Source organism: Sciurus vulgaris, assembly GCF_902686455.1.
Source record: "Sciurus vulgaris genome assembly, chromosome: 1".
Taxonomy (NCBI): domain Eukaryota; kingdom Metazoa; phylum Chordata; class Mammalia; order Rodentia; family Sciuridae; genus Sciurus; species Sciurus vulgaris.
This window is the reverse complement of record NC_136461.1, coordinates 147,670,043-147,682,909: the sequence shown is the minus strand read 5'-3', so window position 1 is coordinate 147,682,909 and position 12,867 is coordinate 147,670,043. Positions and strand designations below refer to the sequence as shown.

Sequence of the window (12,867 nt, the reverse complement as noted above, 5' to 3'; positions counted from 1 at the left end):
ATAAGATCCAAAAGCACATTAAACAAAAAGAATTGGCAAATGAGACTGTATCAAATTAAAAAGTTTTTACACAGCAAAGAATGCAATTAACAGAATGGCAACAACTTACAGAAAGGGAGAAAATCATTACCAGCTATTCATTTGACAGACGATTAATACCCAGAATATTATAAAGAACTAAAAAAATTAAAATGTACTCAAATAAAAAAATGGGCAAATAATCTGAACAGAGGCTCAAAATAAAAAATACAAATGGCCAATAAATATATAAAAAATGCTCAATATCTTTAGCCATCAGGGAAATATAAATCATAACTACAATAAGATACCTTCTCACCCCGGTTAGAATGACTGCTATCAAACAAACAAATGCTAGCAAGGATGTGAAAAAAGACAAAGTCATCTAAACTACTGGAGTTTATGTAAATTATAACAACCACTGTGGAAAACTGTATGGAGGTTCCTCCAAAAACTAAAAACGCATATGTTTATTGCTGCATTATTCACAATAGCCAAGATACAAAATCAGTCTACATGACCATAAATAGATGCACGGATAAAGAAAACATGGTATATATATACACAATGGAGCCCTGTTGAATGAAATTCTGTCCTTTCAGGAAAATGGATGAAATTGGAGGATATCACATTGAAATAAGTCCGACACAGAAAGCCAAGTATCACGTGTTTTCTTTTGTATGTGAAAACTAAAAAAAAAGATAACCTAAAAGTAGAAGAGGTACTATTAGGGACTGGGAAGAGAATCAGAGGAAGCAGGGAAACAGGAAAGGAGGAAAAGAGGGAGGGAGTAGAAGAGGATGGATGAACAAGATCAATGTACAATACAGGCCTGTGTGAAAATATCATAGTGAATCCCATTAATTTGTATAACTAATATGGGTCAATGACTATAATAAATTTAAAAATTAGAAGAAATTAGTAGATATGGAAGGACTGTAAAAAGTTCAAAGTAAAAGTAAAACACAAAAACAACTTATTCCTATTATAAACAAAATATATACATATATATGGATATACAAAGATTCTAAGCTGGCAAATAAAGGTATTTTTACCATTACACTTTTAAAATAGCATAATCTACTAAATATGGGCTAGATGCCAGGGTAGGGACAGATGTCTACAAAAATGAAGGCATGATCTCAATTTTCAATGATCTTACAATCTAATGGAGGTGTCAAACCTATAAAACACTAGTTGTAATACAATGCAGAAGAAATAAGTACTCATTAAGAAATATACAAAGGTGCCAAAAACATGCAATGGAGAAAATATAGCCTCTTCAACAAATGGTGCTGGGAAAACTAGATATCCATATGCAGCAGAATGAAACTAAGCCCCTATTTCTCACCCTGCACAAAACTCAACTCAAAATGGATCAAGGACCTAGGAATCCGACCAGAGATCCTGCATCTTATAGAAGAAAAAGTAAGTCCAAATCTTCAACATGTCGGCTTAGGATCAGACTTCCTTAACAGGACTTCCATAGCACAAGAAATAAAAGCAAGAAATCAATAATTAGGATAGATTCAAACTAAAAAGCTTTCTCTCAGCAAAGGAAACTATCAGCAATGTGAAGAGAGAGCCTACAGAGTGGGAGAAAATTTTTGCCACTCATACTTCAGATAGAGCACTAATTTCTAGAATATATAAAGAACTCAAAAAACTCTACACCAAGAATACAAATAACCCAATCAACAAATGGGCTAAGGAAATGAACAGACACTTCACAGAAGAAGATGTACAAGCAATCAACAGATGTATGAAAAAATGTTCAACATCTCTAGTAATAAGAGAAATGCAAATCAAAACTACCCTAAGATTCCATCTCACCCCAATTAGAATGGCGATTATCAAGAACACAAGCAACAATAGGTGTTGGAGAGGATGTGGGGAAAAAGGTCCACTCATACATTGCTGGTGGGGCTGCAAATTAGTCCAGCCACTCTGGAAAGCAGTGTGGAAATTCCTTAGAAAACTTGGAATGGACCTACCATTTGACCCAGCTATCCCACTCCTTGGCCTATGTCCAAAGGACTTAAAATCAGCATACTACAGTGATGCAGTCAACAGAAACTTCTAAATCTGAAAAGCAAAAAGAAAAAAGACTTGAAAATCAGAAGGGAATATCCAGGAATTGTGATTTAACTACAGAAGGTGTAACATACACATGATGAGGACACCAAAAAGAAAAGAAAAGGAAAAAGAGTAAGTAACGTAAGAAATACTTGGGGAGAAAACAAATGAAAATATCCTCCAAAATAATGTCAGACATCAAACGAAAGATATAAGAATTAAACAGCTTCAAAATGGATCAATGCAAAAAAAAAAAAAAAAAAAAAGAAAAGAAAAAAATCTCTACCTAGGGATGCAATATTCGAATTTCAGAAAAACAAAGATTTTAAAAAGTCTGAAAAAAGACAGAGGGGGAAAAGCACTGTGTCTACAGAGGAACAAAGGTAAGAATTATATCTAACTCCTCCTCAGAAAACATTCAAGCAAGAAGGAGTACAAAGTGAAATATTTAAAATGTTAAAACAAATGATCAAGCCAGAAATCTATATTCTACAAAATTAGGTTTCAAAAGTGAAAGAGCAATAAAGACTCTTAAACATTGAGGAAAAGTGCTGCCAGGAGACCTGCCTTGCAAGAAATATTAAAAACAATGATATAGGTCAGAAACATTAATCTATATAAAGAAAGAAAAGCATTGGAGAAGGAATAAGTGAAAGTAAATAAAAATTTTATTTTTCTTATTTTTATTTTATTTAATGATAGTTTGTTCAAAATAATAGTAGCAACAATGTAACTGACTATGAATGCTTAAGTATGCATATATATATAAAATGTATATGTTTTAATTATGTATAAGTGAAATGAATGACAGCTGTGATACAAGAGAGGAGGAGGGATTCAAATTATTTTGCTATATGAATCTGAATACTGTTATTTGAAAGCAGACTTGAATTAGTTGTAAATGTACATTGCAAACAAAACAAAACAGTGTATCTGACATGCTAAAAAGAGATAAAATACAATTATATAAGATGCTTAATTAAACCCACAAACGGAAGGAAAAAAGTAGATGACAAAATAAGAATTAAAAAACAGTAATAAATATGGTAGAAATTAATCCAATTATATTAGTACTCACTTCAAATATCAATGATTTAAATATGACTTAAATATGTCCTAATTAAGAGACAAAGATTGCAGAGTAGATCAAAAACAACCATATGTTGACTATATGTCTTTATATGTTAAATATAAAGACACATATAGATTAAAAGTTACGGGCTAGCAAATTAGACAAAGGGGATGAAGGGAAAGGAGAGGGGACAGGAATAAGAAAGTGGAATAAATCTGACATAACTTTCCTATTACATATATGAATACACCAAGTGAGTCTCAACATCCTACACAACCACAAGACTGGGATTCTAATTAAAATAAGATATGCTCCATGTTTGTATAAATATGTCAAAATATACTCTACTGTCATATATAACTAAAAAGAAAAAATATTTTTTTTAAAGTAAAGACTGGGAGTGTAACTCAGTTACAGAGAATTTGCCTAGCATATATGAGGCCATGGGTTCAATTTCTAACACTGCCAAAAAAAAAAAAAAAAAAAAAAATGGGATGTTAAGAGCATGAGAACATAAGCCACAAATTAGAAGAAAATATTTGCAACAGATACAACTGATAAAGGACTGTTACTGGAAATACACAAATAATTCTTAAACTCAACAATAAGAAAAATAACCACCCCAAAAAAAGTGAGTGAAAGTCCCAAATAGATACCTCACCAAAGACAGAGATGGCAAGTAGGTAAAGATGCTCCATATTACATGCCGCTAGAAAAACACAAATTAAAACCAAAATAAAATACCACTACACACCTATTAAAATGGTCAAAATTCAGAACACTGACAACAAATGCTGATGACGATGTGGAAATCTCCTTTGCTGGTGGAAAATGATATAATCACTTTAGAAGATATTTTGGCATTTTCTTAGAAAACTAAACATATTTTTAGCATACAATCCAGCCACCCTACTCCTCATGTTTACCCAAATGATTAAAGATTTAATGTCTACAAAAAGCCTGCACATGGATATTTACAGTAGCTTTATAATTGCCAAAACTCAAGTAACCAAGATGTTCTTCAGGCAGTGAATGGATAAACAAACTGTGCTACATTTAGACAATGGAACTCCACATTAAAAAGAAATGAGCTACTAAGCCATGAAAACACAAGGAAGAACTTTAAATGCATATTGCTAAGTAAAAGAAACCAATATGAAAAGGTGACATTCTGTATAATCCCAACTACATGACATTCTGGGAAAGGTAAAAAAACAAGACAGTAAAAAATATATGTATCAGTGGTTGACCAGGGTTAGCAAGGAGGGAAGAATGAATAGGTAGAGCCCAGGTGATTTTTAGGAGAGTTAAACTATTCTATATTATACTATAAAGAGAGCTAAATGTCATTATACATTTGTCAAAACTCATAGAATGTACAGCACAAAGAGTGAACCCCAATGTAAACCACGGACTTTGGGTAATAATGATGTGTCAATATAATTTCATCTATTGTGACAGGCATACCAATGTAACAGGATATTGATAGTAAGGAACCCTGTACAGTGTGTGGGGGGTGGAGAATATATGGAAACTCTTTCTTTTCAATTTTGCAGTATGTTTAAAAAAATAGGTAAAAGAGTGTATGACATCAAAATATATTATGAAGTTGTAGTAATCAAGATAATATGGTTTCTTTACAAATAATTTCATTTACAAATAATATGATTATCTATGTAACGAATTGAAAGGAGTCCACGGAAAAAGTTACTAGAATAAGTGGCCTGAACTAAACGTCTATCTGCTCTCTCAGAATCATTTCTGCACAGACATGGCCACGTTCATGGAGCTCAGCACCAAAGCCAAGATGCCCATTTTGAGCCTGGGTACCTGGAAGTCTCCCCCAAATAAAGTCAAAGAAGCTGTAAAGGTGGCCATTGATGCAGGATATCGCCACATAGACTGTGCCTACATCTATCAGAACAAGAATGAGGTGGGAGAAACCATCAGAGAGAAGATCCAAGAGAAGGTGGTGAAGCGGGAATGACCTCTTCATTGTGAGCAAGTTGTGGTGCACCTTCTTTGAAAGCAACCTTGTGAAGGAGGCCCGTCGGAAGACCCTCAAGGATCTGAAACTGGACTATCTGGATGTCTATCTTATTCATTGGCCCCCGGGATTTCAGTCTGGGAAGGACTTATTCCCAAAAGATGATAAAGGCAACAACCTGATCAGTAAAGCAACATTCTTGGATGCCTAGGAGGTCATGGAGGAACTGGTGGATGAGGGGCTTGTGAAAGCTCTTGTAGTCTCCAACTTCAACCACTTCCAGACTGAAAGGATCTTGAACAAGCCTGGACTGAAATATAAATAGGTAACTAATCAGGTCAAGGTTACCCCTACCTCACCCAGGAGAAACTGACCCAGTGCTGCCACTCCAAGGGCATCACTGTCCCTGCCTACAGCCCCCTGGGCTCTCCAGATAGAGCAAACCAGAAGACCCTTTACTACTGGGGGACCCCAAGATTAAGGAGACTGCTGTGAGGCACAAAAAATCCTCAGCCCAGGTTCTGATCTGGTCCCAGATCCAGAGGAATGTGGTGGTGATCCCCAAGTCTGTGACACCAGAACGCATCGTGGAGAACTTTCAGGTCTTTGACTTCAAATTGAGTGATGAGGAGATGGCAACCATTCTCAGCTTCAATAGAAACTGGAGGATCTGTGTCCTGACTGAACAGGCTCATTTGCCGGAATACCCCTTCAATGCCGATTACTGAAGATGAATCTCCTCAGGAGACACTTGGTGGATTCTTTCTCTTCACTGAAGTGGAACTTGCTCTTCCGAGGTCTACCTTAACCAAGTTTAGTGAAATCATACTGTGTCTGACCTTGTCAGAATTAAAGCAAGGTTTAAAAAAAAAAATTTTGTCGGTTCATTATTATGATACAAAATATGATTTGTTATGCTCTAATCGTACAAGCACGCAATATTAGTTGCTTAATCTTCTTCCCAGAACCTTCCTTTCCTTCCCCTCCTCTGTTCCCTGAGGCAAAGGCAAATTTTATTTAGATCCATATGTTGAACCAGGAGAAGACTTATCACAGGGAAGTATGACTCAGATGAGCAAATGACTATTTCTTCCACTTATTTGATCTGAACAAATGTTTGTTAAACAACCTATCTCTGCTAACATTGAGGATGTAAAAATAAAAAGAATTTAAAAATTTAAAAATAGAAAGGTTACCTTAAATTTGGATTCCTAGAAGAAACAGAGAGAGATGTAGTAAAGAAAATGTTAAGGGCTAGGATTGTGGCTCAGTGGTACAGTGCTTGCCTAACATATATGAGGCACTGGGTTCAATTCTCAGCTCTGCATATAAATAAATGAATAAAATAAAGATCTATCAACATCTTAAAAAATGTTTAAAAAGATAACTGCTATGAATTGTGCAGAAATGGTGGAAGATAATAAATGACAGAATCAACAGGACTGGCAAGTTTCAAGCAAGAAAAATCAAAAGAAATCTCCTAAATATATCATAATTAAAGCATTAGAAAAAAATTATAAGAGTTGTCAAGCAGAAAAAGAGAAAATACTTTCAAAAGAGTGTAATAAAACTGAAATCTAACTCCTCCAAAGCTACAATAGAAACCAAAAAGACAACAGAATGTAATACACTGAAAGTAACTACTTATCTACTTAATTCTAGTAGAATTCAATAGCCACTATAGAATTTTCAAGCAATCAAGAATTGAGAGATGATATCACCAACATACCCTCAATAGATGAAATTCTAAAAGATGGACCTCAAAAAGCAGGAAAAAAGTGATCTGGGCTAGATCTTACCAGTCTAGCTCTGGGATCTTGCCTGGATTTCAGCTAGCTAGATTCAGTGACCTATTGACATAAAAAGAATAGGTAAACATATGGAAAAGAAAAAGTGAATTTTATACAGTTTGATCAAATTAGGGAGAAACTGCTAGATTTCTACTCCCCCTGGTCCCACAGAAGTGATTACAATACATAGAAAAAAAACCCAGGTGCTATACGTATGTAAATTTAGTTAGCCTGTGCCAGACAGGCTGGGGCAAGAGTCAGCATCCTTCTCCAGCTTTATTCTCAGTACAAGGAAATATGGGATGTCTTATTATTAATAAGACATAATTTCAGAAGGACCCTTAAGTTCAGTATGTTTCAAAAGGTCTAAGATTCAAGAAGGAATGAAAAATAAATAGTAAATATTAACAAAATTAATAAAGTTTAAATTCATAAAACAGAACTATAATGCAGAAATAAAATCATCTAGTGAGATTTAAAATAGGAACTAAAATGCCAAAAACATTAATATGTAAGTTGGAAACATGAGAAATGGAATTCAAGTGTTTTGAGGTCTTTTTATTATCAATGTGAACCATAAAGGTTTATTTTACTTCACACTTAGGATAATGTAGAATTGCACATAATGGACTACACTTATAGGTAGGATATAATATATCAGAGTAGAACAATGCTCCTGCCAAGACAACTAGAGAAACTAGAAACTGAAAAGTTGTTTCTACAAATGCTCATTTCCTTGGATATTTGTTGACTGTTACTCAGGAAGTCAGGTTGAAATTATGGATTTTTGCCTAGGCAAAGGGTTATCAAGAAACAAACTAGCATAGATTTTGGAGGTCTGGCAGAACTGTGGGACCTCAACCTCAGTCAATTTTTCCCCTAAGACATTTGCCAAATATTGAAACCATAGGGAGACTAAAAACTAAGCAAAACATTTTTGAAAAGCAAAGTCAAGTTTCTGGTAGTCTTGAAGTACCAAGGAAACAGACTAGCATTCAGACTCTGTGGGATCAAGAAGACCTCATCAAGTTATCAATGCCCTGGAGGCTGTACTCTAGAAGCAGAGTAAAATCAAAAGTAGACTGACCCTTACTCTAAACGCCTATCAGAGAAAAAGGAAAGTCGTATTGTCCAGAGCCTCTCTAATTTTATGACACTAAATCAGAAATTACTATGCTGATGATCCTTAGTAAGAAAAATAAAGCAGGAAGGCATCACAATACCCAACCTTAAATTATACTACAGAGATATAGTAACAAAAACAGCACAGTATTGGCACGAAAACAGACATGTAGACCAATGGTACAGAATGGAAGACACAGAGACAAACCTACATAAATACAGTTATCTCATACTAGACAAAGGTGCCAAAAACATACATTGAAGAAAAGATAGCCTCTTCAACAAACTGTGATGGGAAAACTGGAAATCCATATGCAGTAAAATGAAACTAAACACCTATCTCTCAACCTTCACAAAACTGAACACAAAGTAGATTAAAGACCTAGGCACTAGAACAGAGACCCTGTGCCTACTAGAAGAAAGAGTAGGCTCAAATCTACATCATGTTGGCTTAGGAACCGACTTCCTTAATAAGACTCCTAAAGCATAAGAAGTAAAATCAAGAATCAACAAATGGGATGAATTCAAACTAAAAAGCTTCTTCACAGCAAAGGAAACAATAATGTGAAGAGAGAGCCTACAGAATGGGAGAAAATCTTTGCCACCTGCACCTCAGATAGAGCATTAATCTCCAGGATATATAAAGAACTCAAAAACTTAACACCAAAACAAAACAACTCAATCAATAATGGGCAAAGGAACTGAACAGACACTTCACAGAAGAAGAAATACAATCAATTAACAAATATATGAAAAAATGTTCAACATCTCTATCAGAGAAATGCAAATTAAAACTACACTGAGATTTCATCTTACTCCAGTCAGAATGACAATTATCAAGAATACAAGTAACAATACAATAACAACACAATAAGTGTTGTTGAGGATGTCAGGGAAAAGGTACACTCATACACTGCTGGTGGGACTGCAAATTGGTGCAAGCACTATGGAAAGCAGCATGGAAATTCCTCAGAAAATGTGCTAAGTGAAAGAAGCCAATTCCAAAAAACCAAAGACCAAATTTTCTAATGTGCAGATGCTAAATCACAATAAGTGGGGAGGGAGTTGGGAAAAAAAGAAGTACTTTGAATTAGACAAAGGGGAATGAAGGGAAGAGAGGGGGATTGAGAGAAGGAAAGTTAGTAGAATGAATTGGACATTACTTTCCTATGTTCATCTATGTTCACATATGAATACACAGCCAATGTAATTCCACGTCATGTACAACCAGAAGAATGGAAAGTTGTATTCCATGTATATATGTCTACTGTCATGTATACAAAAAGAATAAAAATAAAATAAAATTACTATGCTGATAAAGAGACAATGAAAATCAAAGCAATTTTGCCTTCCTATTTTTGGGGATTGAAACTAGGGGTGCTTAACCATTGAGCCACATAGTCAGTCCTTTTATATTATTATTATTTTTATTTTGAGACAGGTACTCCCTAAGTTACTGAAGATCTTATTAAGTTCCTGAGGCTAGGTTTGAAACTTAGGATCCTCCTCCCTCAGCCTCCCCAGCTGCTGGAATTATGGGGAATATGCCACCAGGGCACCCTGCTCAATTTTGCCTTCTTTTATGACAGAATTTATTATTTGTAACACAGTATCTTGCAATTTGGTAAGAGGGGAAGTCCCTTTCATGCAACAGGGGTCCACTTTATGTTTTTAATGTAAACTTTGCTGCTCAATGGCTAGAAACTTCTTTTAAAACCAACATTTTTTTTTCTTTCCTCTTCTTCCCATCCCTAACTGAAGGGAAAATAAAGATTAACATTCTTCCTATTCTAAATTATTTGTCCTTTGGTTAACTGCCCACCTGAAAAAGAAACTCGGGATCTGGAAATGGGAAAATAGCTCTTCTAAGGATAAAGTTGAACATTTATCGCATCTACTGACAATATCTGGAAAACAGCCCCTTGTACTTCCCTTTATAAAGCTGTCTATTTCCCCTGCTAGTTAGCATGACAGCCTCTGTGATTGAGTCTATTGCCTTTCTCCTTTGCTACCAAAGCAGTAAAATTATTACTTGTTTTCAAAACCTTGATCAGCATCAGGGACAAAGATCAAACTTTTAACATCAGTATCTTAAGGTCATCAGTTCAAACACCAATGAAAATAATTTGGTAAATGTGAAAATCTTCCATTAATAGAATAGCAAAGAAACTAATGTTCACCATATTTCTAAACTCTGCAAAAGTAATTTTTATCCTCCTGCAGATATTATGATTACATAATTCTCATTATTGCTCATACAGAATACTCACTAAATATCATTACACACCTATTTATTTAAAAGCACTTTTACTACATTCCTTTAAACATTTTCATCTTATTCAGATTGTACAATACCAAAACTAACTCCCAATATCAACTGAAGTACATTGTTTTCAGCTTTCCTAAGTCCTTCAAAATTCTAATTGTATTTTAGTTCCTCTTTATAACTTAGTAACTCTAGCTTTGAGAAGACGAAGAACATTAAATCTCTACACTAATATAATGGCATCACTTGTAAGTAATTAGAATTTTTTAAACATTTTCAACTAATAACCATAAAACTTTTGCCTCTTAATAAATAAAAAAAAAAACCTCTATGTTATCTTAAAATAGATGAGATTCAAAATCTAACTAAAAAAAAAAAAAAAAAAAGTACAGGGCTAGGGATGTGGCTTAGTGGTACAGTGCTATGCCTAGCAGGCATGAGACCCTGAGTTTGATCCCCAGCACCACACACACACAAAAAGTACATTATTCTCTTTTAATAGATATCTTTATCTCTTTACTTTCATGAAAAATACTGTTTTAACAGATTAAAATTATTTAAGGTGATAATGAAAATGACATATAAAATCAAATATACAGCGAATCACAGAATTCTCAGAGCCTATTTAGATTCTAGCTAGTCTAACTATATAATAAGGTTTTAACAACATGATTTTTTTTTTTTTTTTTTTTTTTTTTTTTTTTTTTTTTTTTTTTGGTGTTAGGAATTGAACTCAGGGGCACGCAACCACTGAGACACATCCCCTACCTATTTTGTATTTCATTTAGAGAGAGGGTCTCACTGAGTTGCTTAGTGCTTCACTTTTGCTGAGGCTGGCTTTGAACTCTTGGTCCTCCTGCCTCAGTCTCCCAAGCTGCTGGGATGACAGGCATGTGCCAACACACTTGGCAACAACATAATTCTTAAGGTTGATTTTAGTTTTATACCTAGCTAACCACATGCCTACTGCATTATTATAGTAAAACTTTTCATCTAGTTAAATCAATAGAAATAAGAGAAGTGCTCTCTCAGAGTTACAAGTGATAGGCTACATTTGCACTGTTAGGCTTAAAATATACAGAGAAGATAAAACTAAGCATATACCACAAAAAGCAGTTTAATTAACTAAATGAAATAGGGAAATTCTGACAGTACAGCAATGACTCATGTGCACACAGACAGTGAGGAGCAAGTAACCTTTGTGCTATTTGCAAAAAGGGAACCTTTGTACATTTGATTACCTACCTACAAAAAAAAAAAAAAAGGCAGTATGGATAAAAGAAAAACAACATTAGTGATCAAAAGTATATATTCACCTTGTAAAAACTCCACCTTGTAAGCAATGAAGTAGAAGAAAACAGTGCTGAATTTCTTGGCCTGCTTTCTTTAAATCGGCCTTGAACCAAGCATAACTAAAACACTGAACCACAAGTGTTCCAAAAAGCATAAAGCTTAATGTTAAAACACCAAAAACATACTGTCCTTCATGGAAAAACCTGACAGATACCCAGATGTCCACAATTAAATCAGCTATATAGATTATAATGCCAAGAACTGACATCATAAAATTGCATTTAGTATATTTCATTATGAATGCTATAGCTCTTGGCTATCTTCTCTCTTCTTTCTTACAAAAATGAAAAAAAAATGCCAGAACAAATATTATTGCATCTTCTGGTATTACACTGAATTTTAATTTCTTCTCCCTAAACCTATTTATAAAAATAAATAAATAATATGAAATTGGAACACTAAAACCAAAGTGACTAATTTTAACTATCAATTCTAAATCTCTAATCCAGGTCCAAAGTTACAAGGTCCAACTCAATCTTGTGTTTCATAGTGATCTTCATTATGGATGACAATACCTAAAATGAAATAAAAACATAAGTTTCTAAAAATCCTATGTACAAGGACAGGCCCGTGATTTTATTAAAGCTCTATCTTCTCTAAAAATAAAGTGTTACCAAATAAAATAATAATAATATATTGTCACTAAATATAATTCTTAAAATAGTTTTTGGAAAGTAAAGTTTCAGAAATATACTTACTAGTTGAGAACTTCCTCTCAGATTGAAGTATTAATATTTTTAAAATATAACCTACTCACAAAGGTTCTTTAGTGCAGGATCATTTTTAGTGGCAAGAAACTGGAAATAACCTAAATGTGTCATCATAAGGAAATCGTAAATAAAGATAGGTGCATAAAATTAAATATTATATAAAGTTACTTATATTTAACAAAGGTAAAATAACTTTGAAAATTCTATTTTTTTTGGGGGGGGGGGGTTGCTGGGGATTGAACCCAGAGCTTCATGCATGCTAGATAGTACTTTACCACTGAGCTACACCCACAGCACCCAACCAGAAATTCCATGCAATATCCCAACATAGGGAAGTTTTCACAATTATCCCCAAACATATATACTCCTTGCAGAGCCTTTTTATAACAACAAATAACTAAAAACTACCTAAATGGTAACTGACAGACCTAGTTTAATAAATTAGGATATATCCATAGAAAAGAATAAATCAT

General features: G+C 34.1%; 1 protein-coding gene and 1 pseudogene across 11 annotated transcripts in view; one reads left to right on the top strand and one right to left on the bottom strand.

The window, feature by feature from the left end:
* XKR9 (XK related 9) overlaps positions 1-12,867 on the bottom strand; it is a 30,093-nt gene that overhangs the window by 5,421 nt on the left and 11,805 nt on the right. For 5 of the 10 annotated variants that reach the window (XM_079105984.1, XM_079105978.1, XM_079105985.1 and 2 more), the window contains one exon: positions 11,648-12,199. In XM_079105984.1, coding sequence (XP_078962110.1) covers positions 11,648-11,919 — 272 coding nt within the window. In that variant the 5' untranslated portion in view covers positions 11,920-12,199. Of the gene's footprint in view, positions 1-11,647; positions 12,200-12,382; positions 12,862-12,867 lie in introns of those variants that run through there. The other 5 variants (XM_079105981.1, XM_079105980.1, XM_079105983.1 and 2 more) reach the window with 4 other exon arrangements.
* Positions 4,883-6,332, top strand: LOC306641164 (aldo-keto reductase family 1 member B10-like; annotated as a pseudogene). Its single transcript has one exon. The product of its transcript is annotated as an aldo-keto reductase family 1 member B10-like (transcript).